Source organism: Toxoplasma gondii, chromosome VI, assembly GCF_000006565.2.
Source record: "Toxoplasma gondii ME49 chromosome VI, whole genome shotgun sequence".
Lineage (NCBI taxonomy): Eukaryota > Apicomplexa > Conoidasida > Eucoccidiorida > Sarcocystidae > Toxoplasma > Toxoplasma gondii.
In genome coordinates, this window is record NC_031473.1 from 1,217,198 (window position 1) to 1,243,694 (window position 26,497).

The 26,497-nt window shown below is 51.7% G+C and overlaps 1 protein-coding gene across 1 annotated transcript; it reads left to right on the top strand.

Annotated features, from left to right (window-relative positions):
* Positions 1–226: 226 nt before the first annotated feature.
* Positions 227–26,217, top strand: TGME49_240380 (hypothetical protein; the record flags this gene model as incomplete). The annotated part of the gene is made up of 28 exons (XM_002366616.1): positions 227–9,659; positions 10,015–10,213; positions 10,702–10,840; positions 11,558–11,697; positions 12,194–12,486; positions 12,782–13,118; positions 13,726–14,056; positions 14,476–14,566; positions 14,858–15,047; positions 15,466–15,630; positions 15,929–16,021; positions 16,642–16,724; positions 17,047–17,700; positions 18,022–18,114; positions 18,628–18,879; positions 19,184–19,360; positions 19,701–19,882; positions 20,342–20,396; positions 20,747–20,888; positions 21,104–21,213; positions 21,440–21,645; positions 21,881–22,057; positions 22,514–22,857; positions 23,331–23,453; positions 23,776–23,978; positions 24,423–24,590; positions 24,983–25,075; positions 25,581–26,217. The coding sequence occupies 28 exons, from the start codon at positions 227–229 to the stop codon at positions 25,976–25,978; spliced, it is 14,871 nt and encodes a 4,956-aa protein (XP_002366657.1). The 3' UTR covers positions 25,979–26,217.
* Positions 26,218–26,497: the final 280 nt, after the last annotated feature.

Below are 26,497 nucleotides of genomic sequence, written 5' to 3' on the forward strand. Positions count from 1 at the left end.
ATTCGATCTACCCTCGTCTTCCGGATTCCGTTCCTCCACCCGTCGTTTGTTCTACCCGTTTTTTCTCCGCGTTGCGCCTTCTCCATCTCTCTCGCCACTTTGACTCTCGTCTTCTTGCTTGTCCTAAGGCGGCCTTTTCCATGACTGACTTTCTCTCTGTTCTGCCGCTCTCCAGGACGGGGTGTTTCTGAAGGACCTCTTGTCGACGCAGAGAAGTGGAAGGAAGATGGAAGGAGAGGATAAGAGAGAGAGAGATGAAGATCAAGCTGAAAAAGACATGGCCAGCACCACAGAAGAACAGGAGAGGGATGACGTGACGGGCCTGCAAAGAGAGCAAATACCGCAAGGAATGAACACAGGAGAGAGAGGAAGGAAGTCGAGGGACGAGGGCATGCTTGGTGTAGGCTTCCCTTCGGAGGCTGAGCCTGGTCGACCGCAAGACCGTGAGAGTACGTCGCGGGAACGAGAAGAACACGTACCTCATGATCTTTTTGCATGTGATCGCCCCTTTAGTTTATCAAAGGGAGTTCCCGCACGTGCCACACAGGAGGCAAAACAACACACCTTCCTACATTTGTGCTCTCCCCTCTTTTCCGAATCTGCTGGGACTCGGTCGGTGAATCCCGATGACAATGAGGGGTCACAGAGCGACACAGAAGGAGGAGAAGGCGCAGGAGCACAAGACGGCCGGATTCGTGTTTCTGGTGTCAGAAGGGCGAAGGAAGCGTTGGAGAGTCAACGAAGCATAGCGGGTCCTTCTTTTCAACAGGATGACCCAACAGAAAGTCATGAACTAGAAAGAGAAGTCAACGAGGACGCGTTTCACCCGTCTGGTCGAACTTCGCTATCTTCCTTGCCCTCTCTAGGACGTAGTCATATCCCGCTTGTTGAGTCTCAGTGGTTCTCCGGCCGGCCTCTCCATTTTCAAACGCAGAACGACCTCCGTCTTTTCCCCGTCAGTCCTCCTCTTTCGTTTTCGTCACCCGGCTTGAAGCGCAAGGAAAGAGGTAAATCGGGACTCACCCTTCCAGTGAGGGAACCCGAGGAAGGGGAGAAGCAGCTTGATATTGTCGCCTCTTTCGCCCGTTTGATAAAAGACATCGGCAGGCGCACATCAACCAGACTAAGCCGTACAGATCAAGGGGAACCAGCCTCCGTGGGAGAAGGCGGAAGAATCGGTCTGCGTTGGGGGACGCCGGGTTCTATTGGAACAGAATCTTCGAGCGAAGAAGGGAACTCTACCTGGAGGGAAGAGGTCGGCGAGGAGCCAAACGAACGCCGAGTTGGCGAATCCTTGAAGAACCTATCTGAGTTGTATTTGGACCCCAGTTTATCTGACATGAGGTGGGAAGAAAACAGACGCGAAAGGTCTCTGGAGGCGCCGAAACTGTCGAAAGAGGCAAGTCATGGAGCAAATCCAGAAGATCAGGAGCGCCAGGAGACACGCGCCCAGGGAGAATCCAGAGACGGGGCTTCAGCCACGCTGCAGAGGATAAGAAGACGAACAGGCATAGAAGGAACCATGCCATATCGAGGAAACGAAGTTACGACGCACACCCTTGAGAGTGTACAAGAGCAAGGTGACCGTGATGCGTCAAGTTTCACTTTTCAGAAAGAAACGCCATTCTTTACGCTGTTTTGTCAGGAGCTGAATGCGTGTGGAAGAGTGCGGGGTGGGACTGGAAAGGGAGAGCCGGTAGAAAACGTGATGAGTGAATGCCGAAGGAACACACGTTCCTCCTCTTTGCCCGCGTGTTCTTCGTCCTCTTCCTCTCGAATCTTTTCGGACTCTCCGCTGGCGCGATTCCGGCTTGAGACCAGACACCCGGGTGGCATAACGTCTCGTTCTTCGCAGCTTCCAGCACTCCTGTCATCGTTTCCGCCGCGAATCGCCACCCAGTCGTTTCGGTTCAGAAGACGATACAGTCACGGAAATGTTCCCGAGGACATAATATCTGCACCATCGCCCGCTTCGGCTTCTTCCCCTCCGTGTTCCTTTGCGTCTCCCTTCAGATGCCGGAAACATAGTAGGGGCAGCCTTTGCTCGACTTGTCCAATACCATCGTCTTCCTCTGTTTCTCGCTGCACTGACTCTCCGCGTAGGACTGGAGGCAGCGAAAGTGACCCGTGTCGTCTCTCTCCCGCAGCCTCTTCCCTCGCGCTGCTGTCGCCATCTTCCTCGTCTTCGCCCCGAATTGTTCTGCATGTTGAAGCCCTTTCAGAGTCCTATAAGGAACCCGAGGGTGGACTGTCTTCCGCTGCATCTTCCTTCCACAGTGCGTCTCCTGAATCAACATGTGCTGTCTCAAGAACACGATTGAGAAGGACGGAGAGACGAGGAGAAAGTATCCGTCGATCGTCAGGGAACACAGGCCGAGTGTCTCCTCAGTTGTCTCGCGCCTCGCCTGCTTGCCGTAGGATCCGCCGGAGAAGCGGAGACGCACTAGGTGAGCACCGAACGGAGGCGGAGCCAAGACAGCCCCCAAGAGGGAGAAAAGGGGAACGGGAACGAACAGACAAGTCAGCAAGAGGTTCAACAGACAAAGAAGAAGCAAAGAGAGGCGAGCATGCAACCAGGCCTCTCTTCGAGCGTCCACTGCGACTGTCGTCCTTAGCCGTCGACAAAGTTTCTGCCGTGGGGGAAAGTGATAGGGAGGTAGAGAATTACCAAAAGACAACCTCTGCTTCAGAAGTTGCCGGACAGATTTCGGGGTTCAAAGAAAAAGACATTTACGTCCTCTCTGGCCACAGTGGAGAGGAGAACCACGCCGCGTCCTCCCCGTCGTCTCACAGCCACACGCCTGTCAGCACACCTGAGGTGCCTGCCACGGCTGGAGGTTCGGAATGCTTTCACAACGGCAGAACGCGGGTGCTCTCTTTGTGTCGGGAAACGGGTGCTAACTCACAGAAACCTTTTACCTTAATTCCGGCGCCAAAAGAGGGAAAATGGAAAGAGGCCAAGGAACGCATAGAGGAGATATCCACCGTCAACGTGAGGGAAGCTGTGCAGAAATATGAGAGAGTGGGGCCGCACGTTTCCTTATCCAAAGAGGAACTGGAGGGCGTAGGGACAGAAAGGGAGAACATGGGAGGATGCACAGTGCTGGTAAAAAAACCAAGCGTCTCGACGCCAGATGAAGGCCTTTTCCCCTTTCCATGCTCAAACAGACCGCAAGAGAGAAACAAGATTGAAGACGGGGAGAGAGATCAAGGCAAGCCCGAACGAGAAGAGCACGGCGAGTCGTCGTGGAAACAACCGGGGTCAGAAACTGACGAGCACCTCGTAAGAAAGGAATGCGTTTCGAAAGATTCACCTGAAAACCGTCTCCCACTGTTTGCACTGTATCTGCGACAGCCTATCGCGGAACTTCCATATGTCGGTAAAGAAGGAACAGGAGACGAGACAAGAACCGAAGGATGTAGGAGAGGCGAAGCGACGCAGAGGGAGGCGAGCCACAGAGGACAAGGAATCGACATGGGGAAGGAACGGAGAGGAAGCTACGGTGATGGAAACCAAGCAGGAACAGCGCAGCCCGGAAAGGAACCCGTGGCGGAAGTGAACGCACAAGAAGGACAACGATCGCGACAGGCCGAGAGATATCCACCGACTGGAGGTGACGGAGAGGATAACCAAAGTTGTTCGAAGCTTCTACCCCCCGGAGGTGCACCGTGTAAAGTACAGAGAGAGAATACTGTGCTCTGTGGTCTTACACCTTTGAGCTCTCTCCTGGTGCAAAAGAGTGCTGTTGAAATGTGCGATGACGCCGAAGGTCGGGAAGTACTTGCACCGGAAAAAACACATACAAGAGACAGACAAAGAGAGACACCTAACAGCGTCCCAATTAACCGAGTCGATGGAGGGGCGGAACTGGCACAAGCGAACGAGGTGGGAGGGAAGAGAGAAGGAGAGAGGAGACGGGCAGCAACGCAACCAGAGGATTCAAAAAAGGCAGAGAACGAAGGGGAGGAAGCAGGCATGCAGGACCACAGTGGCAAAGAAGATGAGACGGACACAAACACTTCATATGAGAGTTTGCAGGAGAAACCGGACGGCGTCGAAGACAATTGCCCGTCGAATTGTAGAAAAGAGAGCGATCCAAGTTGTTTATCTGATTCCCAAGTTCAATGCCTTGCAGAAACGTTTTGGGGGTTTTGCCGCGCTTCTGCCTCTTCTTCTCTCCCATCGTCCGTCTCTTCCTCATCTCCGTCAGAGCATTCAGGTTCCGTTTCGCCTCTGTTCGCTTCCCGCGTTACCTCTCTGTCCTCATCTGTTTCTTCCGTCTCCTCGCCTGCTCCTTTCTCACCATCAGTTGCGACACATTCTTCGAGTCCATCGCCTTCCGCGTCGCCTCGATCCTTGTGTTCGTCTCTCCTTTTTGATGGCGACGTTGAAAGCGGGACTGAAGAACAGCGGACCTCTCCGGCTTCTCCCAGCTCTTTGGGTTCTCCTCGTGTCTCCACAGGGCGGAGCACCGGCGACCTCAGTGGCTCTTTGTCACGTCGGTTCTGCTTTTTGCGGTCCTCCTTGCTTCCCAGGAGGGCAAGGGCGAATGGACCAGGACATAAAAAGAAGAGAATCACCGTGAGGAAAGCTGCAGCGACACCTGTCCGACCCCAAAGTCGACAGGACCAAATAACTGTGTCGAACACGCATGCAGACAGCGGGGCTACGAAGCTAGGTTCTCACCGGTCACGCAAAGAGGAAGATGTCCCAGGCCCTGGCGAGAACCCCTTCGAAGTCGGGATGGACTGTGGAAGAAGCGTTCGCGACCAAGGGCGCTTTTCTGCATGTGCACTGTCTCAGTCTTCGTCGTCGCCCCGCGTTACGCCGTTTTCCTTGTCTTTGTCTCCGTCCCCGACAGACACTTCTTCCTTACCTTTGCCTCGCTGTGAGCGCACAGGCCTTTCTTCGTGTTCGCACCGATCAAGCCGAGATGGAGTGGCAGTCTCACTCGATCCACCTCTCTTTGTTAGAGTGGCTGCTACCGCAACGTCGATGGACATGAGCGCTTATCCGGAGTCTTCAATGAGTGAAACCAAAGCAGGAAATGGTGGAGAAATGAAGGACGCGAAGGACGCACCACACATATTCAGAGAGCAATCGGATGGAGACGGAAGAAACGCAAACCAAGAGGCACAAGTCTCTAGAGAATGCCTTGGAAGTCGCGGCGTGGGGGAGACGGAACGACAGATGTGGACCGCGGGCTTGGGACGCCCAGATCGGGCCGAGGAAAGAGCAGAAGATGTTGAAAAGCCGGGAGAGCATGGGCAAAGCGAAGAACGGCGTAATCGAGGCAGACGGCGACCAGAACGCAGTTGTGCCCTGAAAAAAGAGAGTCAATACCAGGAAGCAGACGCGCACACAACTTCGACGCCCTCAGGGACACCGGCGTCTCGGCACGTCGCAGTCGGAGAATGCCATCATGCTTTCTCTGCTTCGTCCTCGTCGGCTTCTTCCCCTGAGCCCGCTTCGGCTTTGTCTGTTTTGTCGTCGTGTGAATTGCCCGCTGTCGCCGGTGTGTTGTGGTCTCCTGCGTCGCCTCGAGGTGTGCCTTTGGCCCTTGACAGCGACGAAGAACCTGCTGGGGAGGGGGCTGGAACGGCAGTGTGCGCATGTTATCGATTCTCTGAGGAAGAGGAAGAGAACGAAGTCGAGCATTACCACGAAAATGAGGGGAGGAAGGAACAATGTGGCCAAGAGGTTCTGCGAAAAGGGCAGAATCCGGGAGAAAGCGAGGGCGGTGAAGAGACAACGAAAGGCGGAGCCGCGAGAGAGGGAACGAAGCGGACTGTGGAGCAGGCCGAACAAGAGGATAGAGAAGACGATCTGAGTCCCGGAAAATACGGCCGAGAACAAGACGAGACGAGCTCATACAAGGGAAAGATGGTAGCCGCAAGTGAAGCGGAGAGGAACGAAGATGATCGTGAGGCATCTCACACTGAGGACGAGCGAGGGCGTCACGACCCAAATATCTTGAGGACCCGCAGAACTCGAGAATGCGAAGAGGACGCTTTGCGTCCAGTCACGCCGTCTTCCTTTCCACCCCAGTTTGCTGGCAGGCCAGCATCCAGCCGGGCAGCATCTCGCCAGTCCGTCTCTGCGCCTTGTCGGCGTGATCCGGATCCGCAAGTGGTTGTGGAACTTTCAGATGAGGAAGGAGACACTTTCGGCGACGCCGCCTCTTCAGACGCCTCGCGCTTCTTTTTGGTGGTTCCCAGAGCCGAGGTCGAGGAAACAAGTGAGAGTTGCCTTACTACCAACATCGGTCTCGTCTACTCTTGCTCAGAAGAGCGGGAAGAAACTGGTCACGCGTTCCCTCTTTCCGTGCCGCCAGTTCTGGTGACAGACGATGAACGCGTCAGCGAACGGGAAGTGTTGGTAGAGTCTGCTTGGGTTGCCACGGAGAGGCAGAGACACGAAGGCGCCTGTCTCCTGCCGAACACGAAGGGGGGCCGAGAAGCGGCAGGGGGAGAGGGCCCCCAACTCGAAGATGCAGCCGTCCTCCTGACAGACGATGACTCTGAAGCCGAGGAGGCGAACTCTTCGGGAGAACTTTGGCGACCACCGCGCTTGCTGCTCGAGGACAAAGTAGAGGAAATAGAGCAAGAGGCCATCAAATCGCCTTCGGATTCAGGGAGCGAGCTCGTGTGTCGGTTCGTTGTAGCTGAAAAAAGGAGTGAGGGTGACGTCGGAGACAGAGCTGATTCGTGGCCTGCGAGGGAGGTGGATGAACAGATTCATTCCATGCGAACCGGACAGCGACAGGGTCGTGGTGCTTCTACGGCGACGGAGATTTCCTGTCTAGCGCGACCGTGTGAGTGTGTTGCGCGAAAGTCCGGTGAAAGGTCGGAGGATGATACTGCAACCGTTTCCCCGGCACATAACCGATTCGTTATGCACCCCGCAGTCGCTGCACCGCCTCACGATTACTCGAGTTCTTCTCCGTCTTCATTTGATAAGGACCAGCTCTGCCCCCGTCGAATGAGAGGCGAGTGGACGAAGGCACATGGTGGTGGAGAGACAGAGGCGACGGGAGACATCGAGGAGCGTGTGGCGAGAAATAAGGGAAGCAAGACAGATGGAGGCAATCCCGATAGAGAGCCAAGGAGGGAGAAAACAGGCCTGGGACACAGAGGTCGAGTGGCTGTTGACAACGCGGCTGCTGCTGTTCCTCCGCATTCGGTCAAGCGTCCTGGCGGCAGGACCGCAGGAAAAACGAGGCAAGAAGACAGACATGGAAAAGGCAAACGAAAACAGGCGAGAGGGGCAGACCTTCGACAGACTGAAGGAGCCGCCTTAGATCACGAGAGACGACCCAAGGAGCACAGGGGACAAGCGCGTGGGCATTTAAGCAGGCGAGAGAGACAATCAGACACACCCGGGAAGCTATGTTGGCGCGTGGACGATTCGAGGAGAAGCGACGGGAGAGAAGGCAGGCTCACCTGGGGGACGGAGGCCGAAATCAGCGACGGCGGTCCCGATGCCCAGATGAAGCGCGACCCGAACGGTGAACAGCTAAAAGACGGCACTCGTGAAGCTCTGTATGCGTGTAGCATTTCTGACGAAGAGGCACAGTCTCACGACTTTGACGAGGATGCGAATGGGGAAGCTCTTGCGTTTCAGGCGGCCTCTGCTGGTGCCCCCACGACCACGGATATTGTCGCTGGTTGTTTTCACTCAGATCCTTCTCGAGTTGGGACGTTCCACTCACGATCTTTCGCGCCTTCTTCTCCGGCGTCGCCCTTCTCGTCAGCTCAAGTCTCTTGTTCTGTCGCGTCTGTGGCGCGGCGACGGCACTCGTTGGCTCTGCCCCTTTCGTCGGGCGGCCCCGGCTCTGTGACGCAAGCTTCTGAGGAGGCAGAGGTCTTCTGGAGGCGCATGTCTACAGGAGAAGTCGGGGCGAGAGAGAAACGTTCACATTCAAGCAGTCGTGGGAAGCGTGAGGAAGCGCCTTTTCCTTCCCGCATAGGCAGGCGTCCGCCTCTGCCGTCACCGAGTGGCGCCTCATTCAGGGTGTCTCTCTCGAGGATCGGTGAAGATGAGGAGGGAGAGACACAAGGCCGCGAAGAAGCGCAGATGCTGATGCATTCAAGCGTTCTGCCATTGAAGGAAGAGGCAGGTTTTCCCACTGCAGGCAAGTCTCGCGTTGCGTCACATTCCATGCATCGTGGTGCAAGCGTGCCTAAGGACGACGGTTCAACGACAAGGCCGGTTGAGGCTACTAGTGAAGGCGACGAAGACTGGGTGCTGTCTGCAGGGGTGAAAGGCGAAAGGAAGGCTCCAGGAAAGCCGAGGCAGCACGCCGGTAACGACGAACATGAGAGGGGAAGCGGAGACGAGCGACACAGGAGACAGAAGCCCGGAGAAGCGAGAAGGTCACCGGTCTCACGCGCCGCCAGAGTTCAGAAGCAGTCGACGGAGGCATCGGCAAAGTTGTACACAGGCGGAAACGTCTCTGAGGAGGACACGAGGAAAGAAGATACGAGACCATCCGACGGGTCAGAAGAACGCCGAAGACCGACACAATCGGAGTCACGGGAGGTGCTGCCTCTTCCTTCCGCCCCCCGGATACAAAGGAGAGGAGAGACTGACGTCGCGCGTACGCGGATTGTGGACAAGAAGCAACAGGAAGTTCTCCATGCGAAGGGCGATCTCCCAACGGGGAAAGCAGCGCACGTTCAGCGGTTTCGGTCGGTCTTGATCATAGAAAGGCAGACTGACGATGAGGACGAGCAAAAAAGTGGAGAGCACCGAGCAGAACGAGACCCGGACCGCTCTAGTCTGCGGCGCTTGCTTCAGGGCTCCCGCCTTCGCATTGAAACAGATGAAGAATCGTCCGAGGATGAGCGTCTCGCGCCTTCCGGTGGCTCTGTCCGCATGCCTTCTTCCCAGAGCCGTTTTTCTTCGGGTTCTTCCGCCTCGTCGCAGTCTTCGTTTTCTTCGCCTTCTTTCAGTGACACATCGTCAGGGTCGCGTCGGGAAACCGTTTCTCGGCCGCCGCAGAAGAGACGGAACAAGACGAAAAAGAAGAGGCACTGTGACATACCACGGAGCGTCCCTGCAGACGCTTACTCCGATGGCAGTGTCGCAGAGGATATGCGGATGCTGCGTTTTGAGCGGCGGACGAGCGAAAAGAAGACGCCAGGCAGAAGTGCAGACAGAGAGGCAACTGTAGAAAAGACGGAAAGAGGAAAATCGGCAGAAGCGCGAGCGAGAGACGAGAAACTATGGAGAAGAGGCACTCGAGTTTTTATGGAAGTCGTGACCGACACAGAGGACGAGTGGGGAGAGGAAACGACGGAGATGACAACGACTGGGTGGAAGAAGTTCAGCGAGGACTCCCGTGTTCTCTCGTCGCTTCCGGGCAATGACATATCTGAGGAAGTCGATAAAACGCGTCAGATCAGTGCCGAAAGCGGAGCCACAGCGAAAGGAGGAGCCCGAAGTCCGCGGGAGAAGCTCGAGGAACCAAGAGTAGCACGAGAAGCCGCCTATCCCGAGCAACTGACAGCGAAGGTGCCGGAGAATCAAGCAGACAAGGTCACCGCTCGGAGCGACGACAGAGTCGCGAGGCTGCCACGTGAATCCAGCCATATAGCGCACTCTCACGAGAAGCTCACGGGAACTTTACACGATCAAAAATGGCGTTCGCCTCGCTGTGAGTCTCTTTCGGGTGTAAGGCACGGACTGAGTTCAGTTGTCTCTCATGAGGTATCTCTATTTCGTGGGTGCTGTCGCTGTGCTCAACATGTCTTCCCCTTTTCCCTTTGCCTCTCTCACCTGTGTTTCTTCATGATTCGCTTGTAGTGTTTCTCGACTTGACATGATTGTGCGGGTTTTCTGCCTTCTCTTGCCGCTGCACACCGTTCCCGCTCATTGTGTCTGCTGGTGTGCGGACAGCTTGTCGTTGTATCTCGTTCAAACGTTGCATGCTCGCCGTTTGCTACCGACATGCACATCGGTGTTGTTTTCGCCCCGCGTTCTCGCTTGTCCTTTTCGCTTTTCGGTTGCAGCTGAGAAAGGATCTAAGAGAACAGGCGATGCATCATGCGCTCACACACCCGTGGGAGGCACCCACAGAGGCAGTGGAGGAAACCGCCAAGACTCCAAGAGGAACCAGCCACTCCACACACAGAAAGACGGAGAGGAAGGGGAGGGAGACGGGGGGGAAGCCAATGAGGACCGCGGTTGCTCGGGGGACATCCTTGCCAGGTAAGGAAGCAAAGGCTGAAGGAAAATGCATGTTTCAGTAGTCTTTGTTCTGCTTCTTTGGAAGGCCACAGACAGGTCGAGGATCTCGGATCTCCAAGAAAAAGCAACGCCTTTTCGGCTGCTACCATTCGCCGAACCTCAACCCTTTTTGCTGAGATACGTTCGGCTAGACGGGAAGCGAGGAAGCGCCAAGCGATTCGCGTCTTTGTTCGGCGTCGTCTCTCAAGTGAAGTCATCTCATGAGAAGGAGATTGCCAGACACATACAAATGAGTGCTTTTCGGTGTCACACCTAAAGGCAGTGTGATTCGCAGCGCGGGGCTCAGAGCGTGTGCGACTGCAGTTCTCTTCACTCCACGTTTTGTTGCCCGTCTCCGTCATATTCCTGCCTTTTTGCCTGTCCTCGTCCCCCCTTCGTCTCTTGCCTCATTTACCCTCAGTCATCCCTTTTCGGTGTTTTTCTGTCCCTTTGCTGTTCCTCTTTTCCAGGTCGAAGCCGAACACAATGTGGCGAGCGACGCACTGGTGGAGAGCTGCCTTGGAGTCTTTCTTCTCAATGTCGCTCCTGAGCAGCTACGAGCTTGTCGGTACCAAGGGGGCCGCGGGCGTTTTGCGGGGCGAATTACCGGTAGGCGTGCTGAATGCGTTTGTGAGACACCGTGGCAGAGTTGAAATGAGAGGGTAGTGGAAACAGTGAAAACTGCTTGCTGCCTTGCACACTGTCTTGTGCCGACATTTCCCTTTAATGAGCATGTCTGTTCACAGAAACGTGTATACATCGTCGTATGTGTATACAGTAATACATGTGTCGATGTATGAGGTTTTGGCCGTGTGTGTGTGTTTGTGGCCGCGCGTTTCACGTATGATTCGAATAGGTAAGGAGTACTGCGATGTTCGCCTCGACTCTGGATATGCACGTAGAAGTCACCGGTGTCGTGTGCCCATGCTTGTGATGTAAAAGGCTTGCAAAGACGGCTTTGATAGAGGAAACGTAGGCGAAGGCATACGAACATGAAGCGTGACGCAGCGAAGGATATGGCAGTGATGTGCGTGCAGAAGAAGCATGCGTTAAGACTTGTTGCTACGGCAAGGGAGCAAGCAGACCGAAGAAACATGGAACACAGGGGATGAGTTGTTCAAGGACTGATGAGTCATCGGGACGGGCCTTTGCATGTGTAGATGCATCAAATTTAGAGGCACGCCTTGGATAGACATAAATTCTTCTCATCACATATGACATGCCTTTATTGTATTCATGCCCCGTGAACCGCGTAAGCTGTACTGGCCGGCAACCTAAAATGCCTACAAAGTCACCTTGCGCGACTTGTCATGGTATCGTCTGCAGGGACCGAATTCGGTGTCTCTCTTGAGCAGCAATTGGCACGACCGCCTTCAGTGGAGCTTCCGTCAGGTTGTCGAAGAGGCGCGAAGACTCGGAATTGTGGCCCGTGAAAAATGGGCAGACAAAGAACTCCTTCTTTGCAAGTAAGCAGAACTGAAAACTCTCTAGCCGCCTCACAGTTTCCTTCGAATAAGACACAATCTAGGGGCGCATCGGTGAATACCGATATGAGCCTTTTTATGTTTGCGCATATATATATATATATATATATATATATATATATCATTTACAGAGTTGCATCTGGACACTGGCAGGTAAAAATGACTTCAATCAAGAGAGAGGTGTATACTTCTGCTACTGTCTTCGCTTGGAGGCGTTCCTCTATTCTGCACGTATACATTTCATTTCTGCAGCAGATGCATTTATTCCTATGACTGGTGTGTTTGTGCCTCGGCGGCGTTCGGGTTCATCAAGGCGGGGATGTATTCAGTATTTTGAATACTGTAATGTGTCTGTCTATTCGTTTTGAGTTAAACAGTTCTCTATTCTCCCTGCCGCGTGGTAGAGAAGTTGAGGATCAGAACTGTGTGCGTTTGTATGTGTGTTGGCGTTGTGTTTTTCTGGTCTAATCATTCTCAGGGAAATCGGTTACTTCACTGCAGCGGCTCGGGCGGCGGCTGTCGTGCTGTCTCACACGCACCCGGCGGGAGATTTCGATGCGGCTTCGAACCAAGAGTTTTTAACGGCTGAGGGAGACGGCGTGTGGCTTCGGCGGGGCCGGGGGGCAGACGACACGGACAGAAAGGGTGCAAGCTTGATACGAAAGGGAAAGATGAGCCAAGCAAAGCCGGGAGTGGCGGGGTGCTTCGTGGAGGTCAAACCCGACAACCTGCCTGCAGTTTGGAGGGTCTATAGACCGAAATTCGAAGACGGTAAGAGCGGCAACCTGATAGTGCTACCGTAAAGTGCACACCATGTATAGTCTAAGCTGAAGCGGTTGAGCTACGGAAGAGTCAGGTATTATCCATACATACCAGGCAGCACACTTTGCACGGTAGAAGCGGCAAGAGGAGGAATCCTAAGGAGGGTGATTTGCAGGGAGAATTCTCTGCGTCTTGCCTCTGACCAGACAGTTTGCTATGATAACACCCCGTCTTCCTCAACCGTTACCACGTTTTTTTTTCTTGTTCGATTTTCCCTATGCTGCTTCGCCTGGCAATCCTTCAGATAAGGTCTTTGTTTTCGACAGTCTGGTCTTGACGGTCGTTCACGGATCTCGACGACATGGAGTTTCCACGCGCTCTGCTCGTAAGGTCTACGCCAACGATTACAAAGGGCGGCAGGCTGCAGCAAGTGTCATCTACCAGATGAATTTGACTGCGGATCTCGCATGCGATGCAGAAGCCGAGGAATTCCTAATGTCCGATGTTCACCGCCGGCACCTGCAATTCGCCAGAAAAACGCAGGACCTCGACTTTGGCAGGACCGACTACGCTCTTCCCGTCTGTACTCTCGTCGACTATGCTGGGCAACGCATCATGGTGGAACCTCTCATGCCTATCGAGTAGGCTGCGTGGAGAAAGGCGCGGACGAGGGAGGAGAGAAGGGACAATATGAAATGGAAACACACAGAAACGGGAAGGCATGAGAGCGAAAACTTTCGGGTCATGGACACACAACAACCAAGACACACCTGGGTAGTGCAAACCATATCTGCACCATTTCTGCTCTCTATCCCATCAGTGTGTTAATCGCGAACGCAAAGATGTACTTCGTTGCAGACAAAGAGTGCTAGGAGAGCAACTGGTTATTCCACCAAATTGTAATAGTATATAATATACAGAAGGAGCCGATTCTTTTTTGTGTGTACTTCTTCATGAGAAGCGTGATCTCAAAGCTTCCCCGTACACAGGTGTAGCGTTCCTCTTTGCTGGGCATACACATTCCCATATAGAATAAGCCGCATTTATGCACTTATAACTTCACATATGTATGCCGACAGTCGTGAAACGCACTCTACATTTATGTACGCCTTTCCTTGAGTTTTTCTAAAGGTGCTCTGTGATTTGTCCTGCCAACACATTCACTCTTCAGCTTCGTCACCGGTCGCCGAGTGTTTAGAAATCAACGGCATTTTTGCGTTCTTATCGTATGTTTTTCTCCCCTTCCAGACCGGAGCCCGTGAACGTCGAAAAGGAGTTGGTGGAGATTCTAAAGAAAGAAATGCCCTTCTATGTGCAACAGTGCAAAGCTCGCGGGTCGGAGTATCTTGCTCTCGATGCAGTCGACAAAGTCGACAGAAAGGTGGACCGAAAGATGCGCTTCATATCCAAGTCTTTGAATATTTTTGGCTGCCCGTTCCCCTTTGGCCACTCTGACTTCGACTCCAAATGCCGTATTCCGCGAGCACACTTGTGGAGATCGAGGGTCGATCAGCTGTGCGTCCTCAGAAATCTCCAGGAGCTCCTGCCTCCCGCTGTCATCAAGGGAAAGGTTCATCCGGTAAGCACCCCATAAAATGATTCAGTCTTTTGCAGATTACCGCGACAGGAAGCAAAGATGTTTTCCCGGTGTACGGATCTGTTGGGACCATGTGACTCAGGGCTCAAAAATGACTGATCGCATCCCAAGTATTTACAAGAGTTACAACAGCCTGTTCACGCTCATTCGCCATACACACACACCGCTATCTACACATCTGTTAAGTTTACGTGTCTGTGTTTGTGTATGAAAAGATACCTGAGATTTCCTCATCGGCATCTGTTCCGCCGGGTAGAGTGGACAGGAAAGAGATAGTGGCTGAGGGCATTCCACGTACGATTCCTGTTCGGCAACGATGTGGTCCTTTCGAATTCGTGACGTGGGGAAAGCCCCTCACATATGGCTAGGTCTCTCTACGCACATTCTGTCTGTTTTTACAGACACACCGAATGAGAGAGCGATTCGTGCAACAAATCTTCGACATTCCCCTTCCGAGCACGGCGGCAGCCCCCTGGACGGCACCGAAGGCTGGTGAGGTTCATAGACAAGCTGAGCTGGCTGGATGGACGACGAGGGGAATCATTTTGTTCCCATGTTTCTGTTTTTCTTGGCTTCACTCCCCTCGAACAGAATGTGACTGTGATTCAATTCGTGATGTCTACCGAATTCTGTCTCTCCCTCCCTCTGTCGAGACACAAGAACATGTAACACAACCCTCCAGATGATTGTGAAGAGACACACAAGGGGTGGCGGGTGTAAAGAAGGTCAACGCTTGATGTGACGCCTTTGCGTCGCTCGATATGGTTGTCCTTGACCTATCAGAAAACACGATCTCGAAGTTCCTGCAAACCACGAGACCTGGAAGTGGCTTGGAACTGCTTGAAGTTGCACACGACGCGCTCGTCGAATGCGTTCAAGACGACCTGGTGCCAACGATCGAGGCGCTTCACGTGAATTTTCTGGACAGTTCAGATGTCTCACATGCTCTTCATGAGCAAGGCGTCAACATTAAGTGAGGGATCCCACGTAGTCGTTTTTCCTCACATCAAGATGCCTTGATAGCCAGTCTCTGCAGCAGCTCTCCATATTTATGCGCCTTTCTGCGCATGTGTACCTTCGTATATATAGATACAGAGATATGGGTATATAGAGTGTCGACGGGTACAAGGATTTACACACTGGTAAACACATTGGGTAGGCAGCGAACATCTCTGTAGGTTGGAAAAGAGGCAGATGCGTAGGCGGCTCTCCAGTACAAGAGGGCGCGTGGGAATGTGTGATGCTACGCATGTGCTCGTTTATAAATATATACGTGGCTCTGCGGCGAATGGAAAGCGAGGAATAGATGCCGTTATCCTTCGCAAGAGGTACACGTCCTGTATAGTTGTCAACATTGTGCATTTCAATTTGTGGATCCTTTCGTGCTTCAGATCGTTAGGTCTCATGTACAACCGATTCGCAGGAGCTGTGTTCCGAGACGCCTCTCTCCGCGAAATGTTGGCAAGAGCGGCCAAGCATCTCTTCCTAAAGCAGATGGAAGTGCTCGTGCGCAAGAAAGCCTATAGAAAAGTTCTTTGGGTAGAACTCCTCCAGACGTAAGACCTCCGAGCATCCATTAGCCCACATTTCTACACACACAATCGCTAATCGGGTCAACAGAAGCCTGCCGCTGTATATACGTCTACGCATACATAGACCCCAGCTTACCATGTAAACTTTCATTTGTTAATCTAGCAGCTTTCTCGATAGTGTATGCATCTACCCATTCTTTTGTTCGTGGTTCCAATCTGTGCATGTACCTAGATTTGTATGTACCATCTTGCGCCGATAAAGGTGTTCGGTTTCAAATGTCGTTATCGTTTGATATTTTATCGGTGTTTTGTGCTTTTTCAGCACCATCGTCGCTCTCTTCAACATTGTTTTGGGGACCACCGAAGAAACACGGAGCTTCTGGCAGGAACAACTCTTGCCCGAGGTTGCCGAAATGTACGTCTCGTGTACTTTTCAAAATCATAAAGAAGCCGAAAGGGACCGAGTACAATTATATTTCACGAATGTGCTTCATTGTAATGCATATACACCCATTTATCAAGATGGAATCGCATTCGTCATTCCGATCCGCGTGCAGTGGAAATGAAGAATCATGCATCCAATGCATACGCACACCGTGTGTGCCCCCTATATATGTATATATATATATGCGTAAGGATACATTGGAAATGCACTGACAACTACGTTGCTCCATCGTCGTTACTAAAGCAAAAAAAGCATTACCACTGCATAAAATATATGGAAATGCGTTTTTTATGTATTACTCTGTAGACGCAGATATCAGTGTTGGCCGCGCCAGTTCTCGTTGTAAAACGGTTGACCACAGCAAGCTTTTTATCTGTTTGTACAGACCTCCTTGCATCCTTACGTGTGTGGATGTGTGTGTGCATGTACACGTGTCCAAGAGCTCGTGCGCACATAAAGAAAACACGAGTCGTGCACAAAGACTCAAGTAGCAAGGACTCGTCTGGGATTCGATTCAAATTTCAATTCCGGTCGCGGTGATGATGTCCGCGTATTCTGACGAGACTTACATCTCTACGTATGGTTTTCAGTTTCGGCGTCGATTTGGTTGGCACCGTCACTCCGCGCAGCGTTTGTCACCCTTCGCTCTTCAAAGCGATGGAGTTCCACCTCGGTAGGAGCCCTAAAAATTCATGGCGAATGCTACAGTGCTCGTTCTCCCAAGCTTGTAGATACAGACCTGTTTCTGCTAGCCTCTAGTTAGGTCTGCTCCGTTAGTTAAGGCCGAGAAAATACGTTTTCTAGCGTTTTCACCTTACGTATGTGTGTTGATACATCCCCACATACGTTTGTACATGCATTGGCTCTTCAGGGATATATATATATATATATATATATATATATATATGTACGAATGTCATTGGGGTATGTATCCGCCAAACGCGGAAGAGTTATTGGATCTCGAAGAGCGAAATGTGTATCTGTCGTCTTTTCAGGCGTGAAGTTCGAGGCGACGGTTTTTCAAAAGACGCAAACGGGTGAGAACGAGTCCCTGTTTCTTCAGTTGCCGTTCACACCCGCAGATTTGTCGCACTTTACGTCGATTCGCGATGTGGCGCTGTTTCCCCACATTGACTTCATTCGCAACCTCGTCACGAACAATACAAGTGCCTTTCCGGCGAGCGCAGCGCGTTCAGTAGAAGAGAGCAGATTTCCTACTTCTTCGACGGTCGATGACAGCCGATCGAGAGATGCAAGCGCCTATCCTTTCGGCCAATCGCCCGGGTCGGAGTCGGTGCAGAGGCATCGAACAAAATTTGGAGAATGTACTGAAGTTGACTCGCATTCTTCCTCTCTCTTCGCGCCCAGAGGAGAGAGGCTATGGGAACAGAGGGACGGGGATGTCGGTGAGAAGTCGCAGGAGGCGGATGGGGGCCTGGTCCTTAACGTGTCGGATGCTGGAAAAAAAACAGACACGACCCAAGCCAACAACGTGGCCTCTCTTCGCACGTTTTGCGGATTTTTCCCGCAAGTGAAAACCGTCGTTCCTGCCTCACTCGGCATTATTCGCACGGCCCAGGAACAGGCTGAGAGATTCCCCGTCACCAGGGATATCTCCCTGGATGTCAAGATCGATCAAATGAAAGCAGGTAACCAACAAATCTCCAAATTTGTAGTGACAAGCACGGATGGTGGATCCGTTTGCATGCACTCGCGGAGCCACAGCCCATGACATGTCTCCAAAGATAATATGGATGCACTGAAAGAATCGCGTGTATATATATATAGTATATATCTGTATATGCTTGTGTGTTTATTGCATTTATTTACTCATGTGCGTAATCATGTACATTTGTAGGGATTTGTCTACCGATTGTAAATCCAGATGTTGTACGTCATCATGATCTAGTTTGTGTGTTTGTTGAGGTCTTCCTTTTCAGTTTTTGCTGCATTGTATGGGTTCTTTGCAGGTCTAACTCTCACAAGGCGACTCCCGATGGTGTACGGAACAGCTGGCATGGCCTCTCACGGTCTGAACGGGGCGATCCGCGCTTCCGTCCTTGGTAGGCTATTCGATGGTTGCGTCATTCTCGCCAGATCACGGAGCAAAGGAAGTGGAACAATCCCACTTTGGACCGTTTCCCCGTTGTTCAGAGGCATCCGTCCACGCGGGTGTGCATGAGGTGTACACTGTCCGCAATAAGCTGACAACCAATGCCCACTGTACGGAAACGGTCTTTCACGTTTCTATGTCGTGTCCCACCTCGAAGCCACTCACCTAGAACCCGAAACGAGCGAAGGTCAAAAGGGTAACTTTATTGTCGACTGTGAATGTTTACACATATCTGGACACTCGACATGTAACTGGATATATATATATATATATATGTAGCATTTCTTTATAGCACAGTGCACTGTTCGTGTGGGGCCTCTCAGTTCTTCCGTGGCGTCCGTTCTGTTCAGAGAAGGGTTTGTGACACGAGCTTCGGTTTCTTTTCTTGCGTATTTTTTCGAATCTTGCCATCCTGCGCCTCTGGACGGGCTGATGCTTTTGTCGCTGTCCAATACGTCTTCAGGCGTCGCATACCCGTGTCATCCTCACTGCGTCATGTCTCTCAAGCGCTCCCCCACTCTTACTACGGAGGCAGCACGGGGAAGGGGCAAAGGGGTCCTTAGCCAGAGGGCGACAAGCAAGCGGGATACAACGGAACTAGAGAAACGCCTACGGAAAAGTTGTCCGAAGGCACTGGGACAGACCGAGAGATGCCTTATATTTGAAGGCTTCCGGATCAGTCTGGCACTCTTTCTGACGCTGCACACGATGGTTGGTAAGAAATCCAGGAAAGTGTCTACTCAGAAGCCCAGATACACGAACATGAGATCTGTAGGTATTTTCTCGTTTTACATAGAGTGTGAACGCAAGCTGAAGGCACTCACTCCAGGGATACAGGACGCCACTACATGTGTCTTTGTGTCTCTGCATAGCCGCCGGAATGCACACTCTAGTGTCTGTTGGTGTACAGTGTATTGATATATAGATAGATAGACGCGTGAACCAGAGTGAGAACGTCTCTGCAGCTGTATTTCTCATCTGGAGGTGTTCATTGTCTTCCCTTCGCTTTTTCTCGACAGCCAGCGACATTGTAAAAATCGGGAAAATCGTTACTCAACTCGCATACGTCCTTCTTCAGCACGGCGACACCAGACAGGCAATTGCTGCTGCGGAGTATATCCACACCCGACTGCCCGATATCGGCTTTCTCCATGGAGACGCGAAACTCCTTCAACTTCAGTGTCGAGCGAAAACATGTAAGTGCAGAGGTGCAACGCTGCTAGATTGCAGTTTTCTGTCGAGACCCGTTTCTGAGCACGCCGCTGCTGCACGGTTCTTCTTAGATATGTGCACGCGTGTGTTTGTACGTAACTGTCAGAGATCGAACGTTTTATCGTGCGTTTCTTGTTAATGCATAAACGTCGAGAACGGGTTGGAGTCCCCAAGACAATCGCCACAGCCAGAAGAAATAGGAGGACAGTGTATAGTAGTGCCACGACTCGTGTGTGCGTCAAGAGAGAGGGAGATGACTCGGCATCCAGTTTTGTATATGAGCTGACCGTCTTAAACGCGACATGGGTCTCTTCATGCATGCAGCGAAACTGCACAGCATGGTCCAGATGTACAAGGAACTTGTTCCCGATTTCCTCTTTTTCGAGGGCCCCCTGTCGCTTCGTCTGATGCTCATGGAGCTCCTCATAGCCGCAGTTGCTTTTCAGCACAAACAGTACGCGGCCGCCATTCCGCCGGGTCTCAAGGTTTACCACGCATCTGCTCTGGTACGTCCTCCCACCCGAAAGACAACATTGCAATGTCATCTTTCGTGGGCATCACTCGATTTCTCGCTAACTGCAAGTTCAGCTTCACGTCCACCTACTTGCTTCGCGACGCTGGGATGTATCGAGCGTATAACAGCCTCTATATCGAGGGTAATATTAGGCAGCAAAGTTCCTGCCGACCACAGACTGCGATATGTTCCACTGGTGCAGTGTCTGTTATGTTTCCCCTCTTGTGCTGCCAGTCTGCATGCAAATCCTACTTGAGTGATATGCGTGCAAAACAAAACACACGAAGTGCAGTTTGTCGAAGCCAGCCAATCTGTTCATTCTCATCATGTCACATTTTGCTCTTATATTCTGCGGGCGTCGTGGTCACTGTCTGAGTTTGTCTCCATTCTTTCGTGTCTTCTGTTCCGACGTACTGTCGCCCTCACTGTGCCGCTTCCGAATCTGGTACAGACTGTAAATCCGAATGGATGTCACTGGACAGGCGTCGCAGCTCTGCGTCTCATTGGTAAGTTGCCGAATGAACTCTCTCTCCGCGCTTAAAGAAAGGGAGAGAATCTGGCAGAAATTAATGGTGGGGAAGCAGCAAGGAAAGGCGATGGATAAGGCTAGCTGGTGGGATGCGATGCGGAAGCCGGGGAGACGAAGAGGGAGCGAGAAGGAGGAGCAGAGGGAGACGAAGTATGACGAGAAGAAAACTGGACGTGCGTAGACCGAGGTACAGATAGGGCACGAAGGCGACCAACATATCAGAATACCTGGATACTTGGAGAGTTTACTTTCTGTCTGCGGTATGGGGAGAGTTCTTGTTCATTCTTCTGAGGTCATTTGGATCTGTGCAATTCTCCCTTTGTGCAGGAAAGAGTCTGATGGAGCTTCGGCGATTTTCTGAAGCGATTATGGTTTTGGAGGACGCCGTCCGTGGAGGACGGAAAGACCCGTCTCTCCCGTTTTTCGTCACCTGCATGAACCGTTACTGGCTCGCTGTGGCCCTGTCGAAGTACGAGATTTCTCAGAGAAAACGAAAACGCAGAACACCCTTATTTTCTCTCGACGCTCCACGGTCGTCTTTCAGTGGAAATAAAGGCACATAGAACACAGAGGGAAGAATATAGCGGGAGCAAATCGTTAGAGTGAGGAAGGTAACTGCAGTTGAGTAAAGGAAGATACAACCCGATCGAAAGATGTTGGTTCCACTCCTTCTGTCGTGTGCAGGGTCGGCAGGTTCCGCGACGCCAGGAAGGAGGCCGCTGGTGCCTTGGTGGTCCTGGAGGATCGTCTTGGGGAAAACCACCCAGCAACGCTGTCCGCCCTCTTTTTTGTGGGTAGGGGCAATGAAAGACTTTGAAGAGGTGGAGCAAAATTATATCTTCAGCACCAGAGAGCCCCTATTTTAGTGCACATGAGTGTGTTCGACGCAGAAAGACTGACGGGGGCATCGGTCATCGATATACGCTTGCTGCGCCGCATGTAGGCAGGAAATGGTACCACACATTCCCGCGAGAAACGTTTGATTCAGGCACAGCCGCGTGTGTTGTTTTCGTCTCTCAGCGGAGTTGGATCAAACGGTTGGCTGCGAGGACATTGTGGCACCGCCTCTGAAAATCATGGACGGGGAAGACACTTTGCTGCGAGAGTTTGGAAAAGCTGCGTCAGTGGATGTTGGGGAACTGATGCTGTACCGGCCTATCGGCCCGGAGGATCTCGAGATTGTTGAAATGGTCGCGCGCGATCGACGTCGCGGCAAGTCCAGACAGGTAAATCTGCGCATGGCCGGCCCGACACATTAAATCCCCATTAATTAGAGACTCATGTAGATAAGCAGTTTCGATAGGCGATCGACTGAGGCAGACTAAGTGTGGAGAGAGGAAAATCTGCATGTGTGGCCACCCGCTACGTGGTTCATCACGATAGCTGTTTGCTTTTTCGGCAACGTTTGCCAGTTAGTTTATGTATGTTTCCCCGTCGGTCGGTTGATCCGTTTTCTTTCAGAGCGCCATCAAGAACTTCACCACTCTCTTCAGGCGTGTCCTCAGTGGAGAAAAGTATTTGCTTGTCACACAGGCGCAGTACCAGGACAGTCGGGACCAGGGGACTCGGCGGCTTCTCGCCGCAGTTAAGCACACCCTCACGGTCAAAATGTGTGACCTTTCTCTTCCTATTCAAAGGGTAAGGGGCATGATCATCTGTGCGTGTTTTATTGCGCTTTGTCTGTTTGTGTATCAACCATGGTGAGTACAACACGTGATCTGGCGGTCGTCTTCATGTTCTAAACGGCATCTTTGTGAGGAGGATATGGTGACATGTTGTCCAGAGAGAAAGAGAAGCAGCCATGCAAAAAGGTGTTCATCCCCGTCTTTTCAGCAGACTCCGAGATTCGTACAGACAGTTAATGCTCGCGGAGTTATTCTGTCCAGAGTAGTTTAGTTCTTGTGTCTGGACCGAACCATGTCCATGTGTGCATCTGTGACAAGCTGGTAGATTTTGTTGGTGGCCAGAAGCAAATCGGCCTGCGAACCGATCCCTAGCGTGAATGGCAGTTTTTCCTGCTTTAGATGGATCGCTTCACCCTAAGCCCTGCTTACCATGCGTTTTGTGGAAAAGCATTTCTTCTTTTTTCCTCAGGCCGTCGCGTATCGTCTGTACGTCCTCTGCGTCAGCCAGAGTGGCTCCAGTTTTCTAAGGAAACTGGCCGCCATGGATCGAGACGGTGTCATGGGGAAGGACGAGATCGAGAGAGAACGAAAAAAAGTGACGAAGCACGGCGACGACTCAAGTTTCGGACCGGGGAGTCACGCCACCGGTAGCAAAGCCGGAAAGGATGCACATAAAGACAAGGACTTGTCAGCACATTTGGATGACTGTTTTATTTTTCACCGGGCCTCCTCCAAGTACGGAACGCGAATTGCTCCCGACAGCGAAATTCTCTCCACGGCGGTGAAAGCGGATCCCAGCAGCCTTCCCAGTCGGTAAGAAACATCTCACACAGCGTCTTCTCTTTTGCGGGAACAGTCCGCGTCTGCGAACCCGCGTCGCGTGTTGGAAATCCATCGTACGCGTGGGAGGATGCCGACACGCATCCACGGTTTCGACCTACAAAAGCTTCTTTCGTCCGCCAGCCAGCAGCTCACAAAGACGGCAGATTTTTTTCTGAAGCACACGCTAACATGTGTAGGTATTGGTTTACGTGTATGTAAACATCCAGCACGGGGTCTGTGTGCAACACCAGCGTGCGTATATACAAATACTAACATAGATGTATGTATATATATATATATATATTCGGAGTGAGTTGTTCAGTAGATCATGGCGCAAGCGTATCCACGTGTACCGTTAGGGGAACAATTAGCGTAGGTCATCGTGCGCCAACAGAGTTCTGGTGCGTGGGGACAAAGCTGCAGATAGTGTAAAAGTCTACAAGTTTCCCGTCTGCTTGTTTTAGGGAGCACGGGAACCTGATGATGACGCTTTTGGTCTTTTCGCCGCCGACATCTGACTTCGCAAGCATGCTCGAAGATTGCATAGAGGACTGTCGCCAAGAACCAGGACTCGTCCCTGCGGTCTGGTGAGTCTTCTGTCTTCCAGGGACCGGCCTACATCAGCGAGGGTCGCTCGATGTGCCATCTGTGCATACGGATTCAGATTTATGGAAAAAATAAGTCATTTACGTGCGTATACAGGTATACATATATATGTAAATATAGAGTATGTATCTGGCTTGGCCTGTACTGGCGTATCCACGGAGCGCAGGCGGGTCAGGGTCAGGACAGAGGAAAGCATATCGACCCATCGGTCGCAAGGTAGGCACGCACATAGGCAGACTCGTAGCGACATGTGGAGGCAAAGGAACAGGCTGAGTGCGTTTTTCGATGTCCTTTCTCTTCCAGGTTCGATCGGCTGGTCGGGCGAATCGTTGCAGAAAATGGAACCCCGAACGACTTAGTGTGTTTCATCTCGATGCTCCGGGCGTTCTTCAGCCCCATCCAAAAGCGCATTTTTCTGTTTTTCTTGCATGAGGAGTACGCAAGGACAGATCTCGATCCGAGTCTGTTTCACTCTCATGCAGCCCGACGGGAGCTCTACATTGATAGTAAGAACACCCCACGCAAAGTGAGATTACTCGCTTTTGTTGACACTTCGATACTATGCACGAGAAGAGGACGCAAGAGAGGAACTAATACATACGACGTAGCGGCGAAAGGGAGGAGATGAGTGCGGAAGGAAGAGTCTTTACCTCTGTTCCTTCATTAATGCGACGATAGTGAAACATTTATTCAGGAGCGCATATATGTAGAGAGCTATGATCATCTGTATGTTGATACGCGTAAACGCGTCTGTATTTCGCAGTGACAATGGGAGAAAGGGTGGCCTGCCAATGACACAAGAAGAGCTTGTCATTTATAGCTGATGCCGATAAGAGAAGGGGGAACCGAATATACGGGAAAACATTCGCGAGTGTCGCTTTCCTACGAACAAAGATTCTCGTATGTTAAGGGCACACTTTTGTGCAAACCGTATTATGTTTTCTGCACAGCTGTACGGAAGCTCATTCAAGTACGCATGAATAATGCAAGATTCCGAGAGTACCAGAGGCTGAAAAGGCTGCAGGAAAAAAACAAGAAGGATCGGAAGAAGAGAAAACAGCAAAGCCACGGTAGTCTCACCTCCTTCGATGTCACCGAATCCGACTGGGCTCACCTCAGTAAGCATGACCTCAGCGGATACAGCTAATGGTATCTGTTTTAGTTTCAGGGACTGTAGATATACAGGGATATCTTGTGTTGGTGCATGTGCATATACATATTTCTATGTCTGCCTGTGCGTTCCTGTGAGCGTGTTCAACGCGTTACCGCGAACGCCAAATGGCAGCTGGAGTAGCGCTTGACAACTGCATGGGTATTTGCTTTGTGAAGCAGTGTGTCAGGAATGTGCAGATATACTGATATGCATTTGCTTGTAAGACCAACTGACTATTATCTACTTTGAACGCAGTTGCTTTTTCTGGCGGTTTCCCATCGTTATGTTTTGTTACGACGTCTCCCAACAGTTTGCAAGGCTTGTGTTTCCTTCCGTTGAATCGGTATCTTGTCTCAGGCTATCTCGAATACAATATCGAAAAGGAAGATCCTTCCGACGCCGAGGAGTATCTTGATACAACAGGCCTCATCAACGGATGTGTGTGGAATGGTACGCCCATGAGAGGGACGGGATGATGTGTCGCTATTCTGTACCTTCAGAAACTTGGACATAGGTGCTTTTTCTACCTGCAATCACATACCGTTGTTCATGTCGGTGAACACATCCACTTCAACAGTGATTTTATGGCTGTCTCATAAGTGAGGTGTCCAGAGGTGCCGCTTCAGATACTTAGACTACATAGATATCTATCAAGTAGGGTACGGCGTACAGCAGTCTGTGATGTTCCCCTTACAATGGAGATGGGAGGTCACAGACGAGTCGTTTTTCACCGCAGTTCATTTATAGCAGAACATGTAAAGGTTATTATCGCGTTTCGCTGTAAAAGATTTCGGATTTCAGGCGCGCCGTCTGTTTTCTGGTCCTTCGAATCTCCAGTGGGGTATTGTATGTATTCCATTTAAGCGTGTTTTCGCTAGTGTGCTCCCACTGTGTCTGCGTTCTTCTCTGCAACACCTTGCGTATTTGTGGCCTTGGCCGGTGGTCTTTGATTCAGGCATTTCTCTTCAGAATTTGAACGTTCGTTTAAGCGAACAATTGATTTACCAAGATGCCCTCGAAAAAGAGTACACGTCAAAGGCAAACGTCCCCGGCATGTCCATCGTGAAAGGGAAGGACACCGAGAGCATCACGGTGCTTGAATCGGTAGTGGACCACACCGACCGGAGGCTCCTCGGAAAAGGTTGGATTTCTGGGCGGACTTCCACCCGAGCTATGGGCCGTGCTGCGGAGCTTTCGCTTCAGAAGTTTGGTGGCCAGGCAGGACTGGTCACGCAGTCTGTGTCCTCCGCATGTTTGGCCTACAACTTGGATAAAATCGAGCGCCTCCCTGTGCCACGAGAAGAGGACGACCTAGCATGGAGACTAGCGGTGGAGGGTGGATTTCTGGCTTAAACTGGTTTCCTCATCAGACACTTTGCATTTTCATAATAGACAGGCTGGCGTGGAAACACGGCAGGACAACTGTATACATATCGTTTGTCTGTGTGTAGATATCTACGTGTATTCGTCGAAACCGGTGCCTGTGCATAGCACATGCGAGTTGCATCCTCAACTAATATATACGGTGTTGCTCGTTTGTCAGTTTTTCAATCGCGAGCAGTGCCACAACCACTGTATGATGTCTAGGCTCACGACGCTGTACAGGTAGGGACACCTATCGGGGTGGCGTAAATTGCTGTCTATCTTCGACGAGAAAAGAGTCTCGTTCGGTCCCACACTGTCGGGATCCGCAGTATCTTGCTGTTAGCTGTCTACGGGTCCATTGGCCTGAGCCAACGGACCCGCAGAAGGTTTTTGTAGGAAGTGCCAAAGTACGACGTGAGGCAAAGAGTCTGTTTTCCGTCCAAGGAACAGCGAAATTGGGAGACGTGAAAGCAGGCAATTTTCTGTTTCTCGACTCTCTTCCCCTCA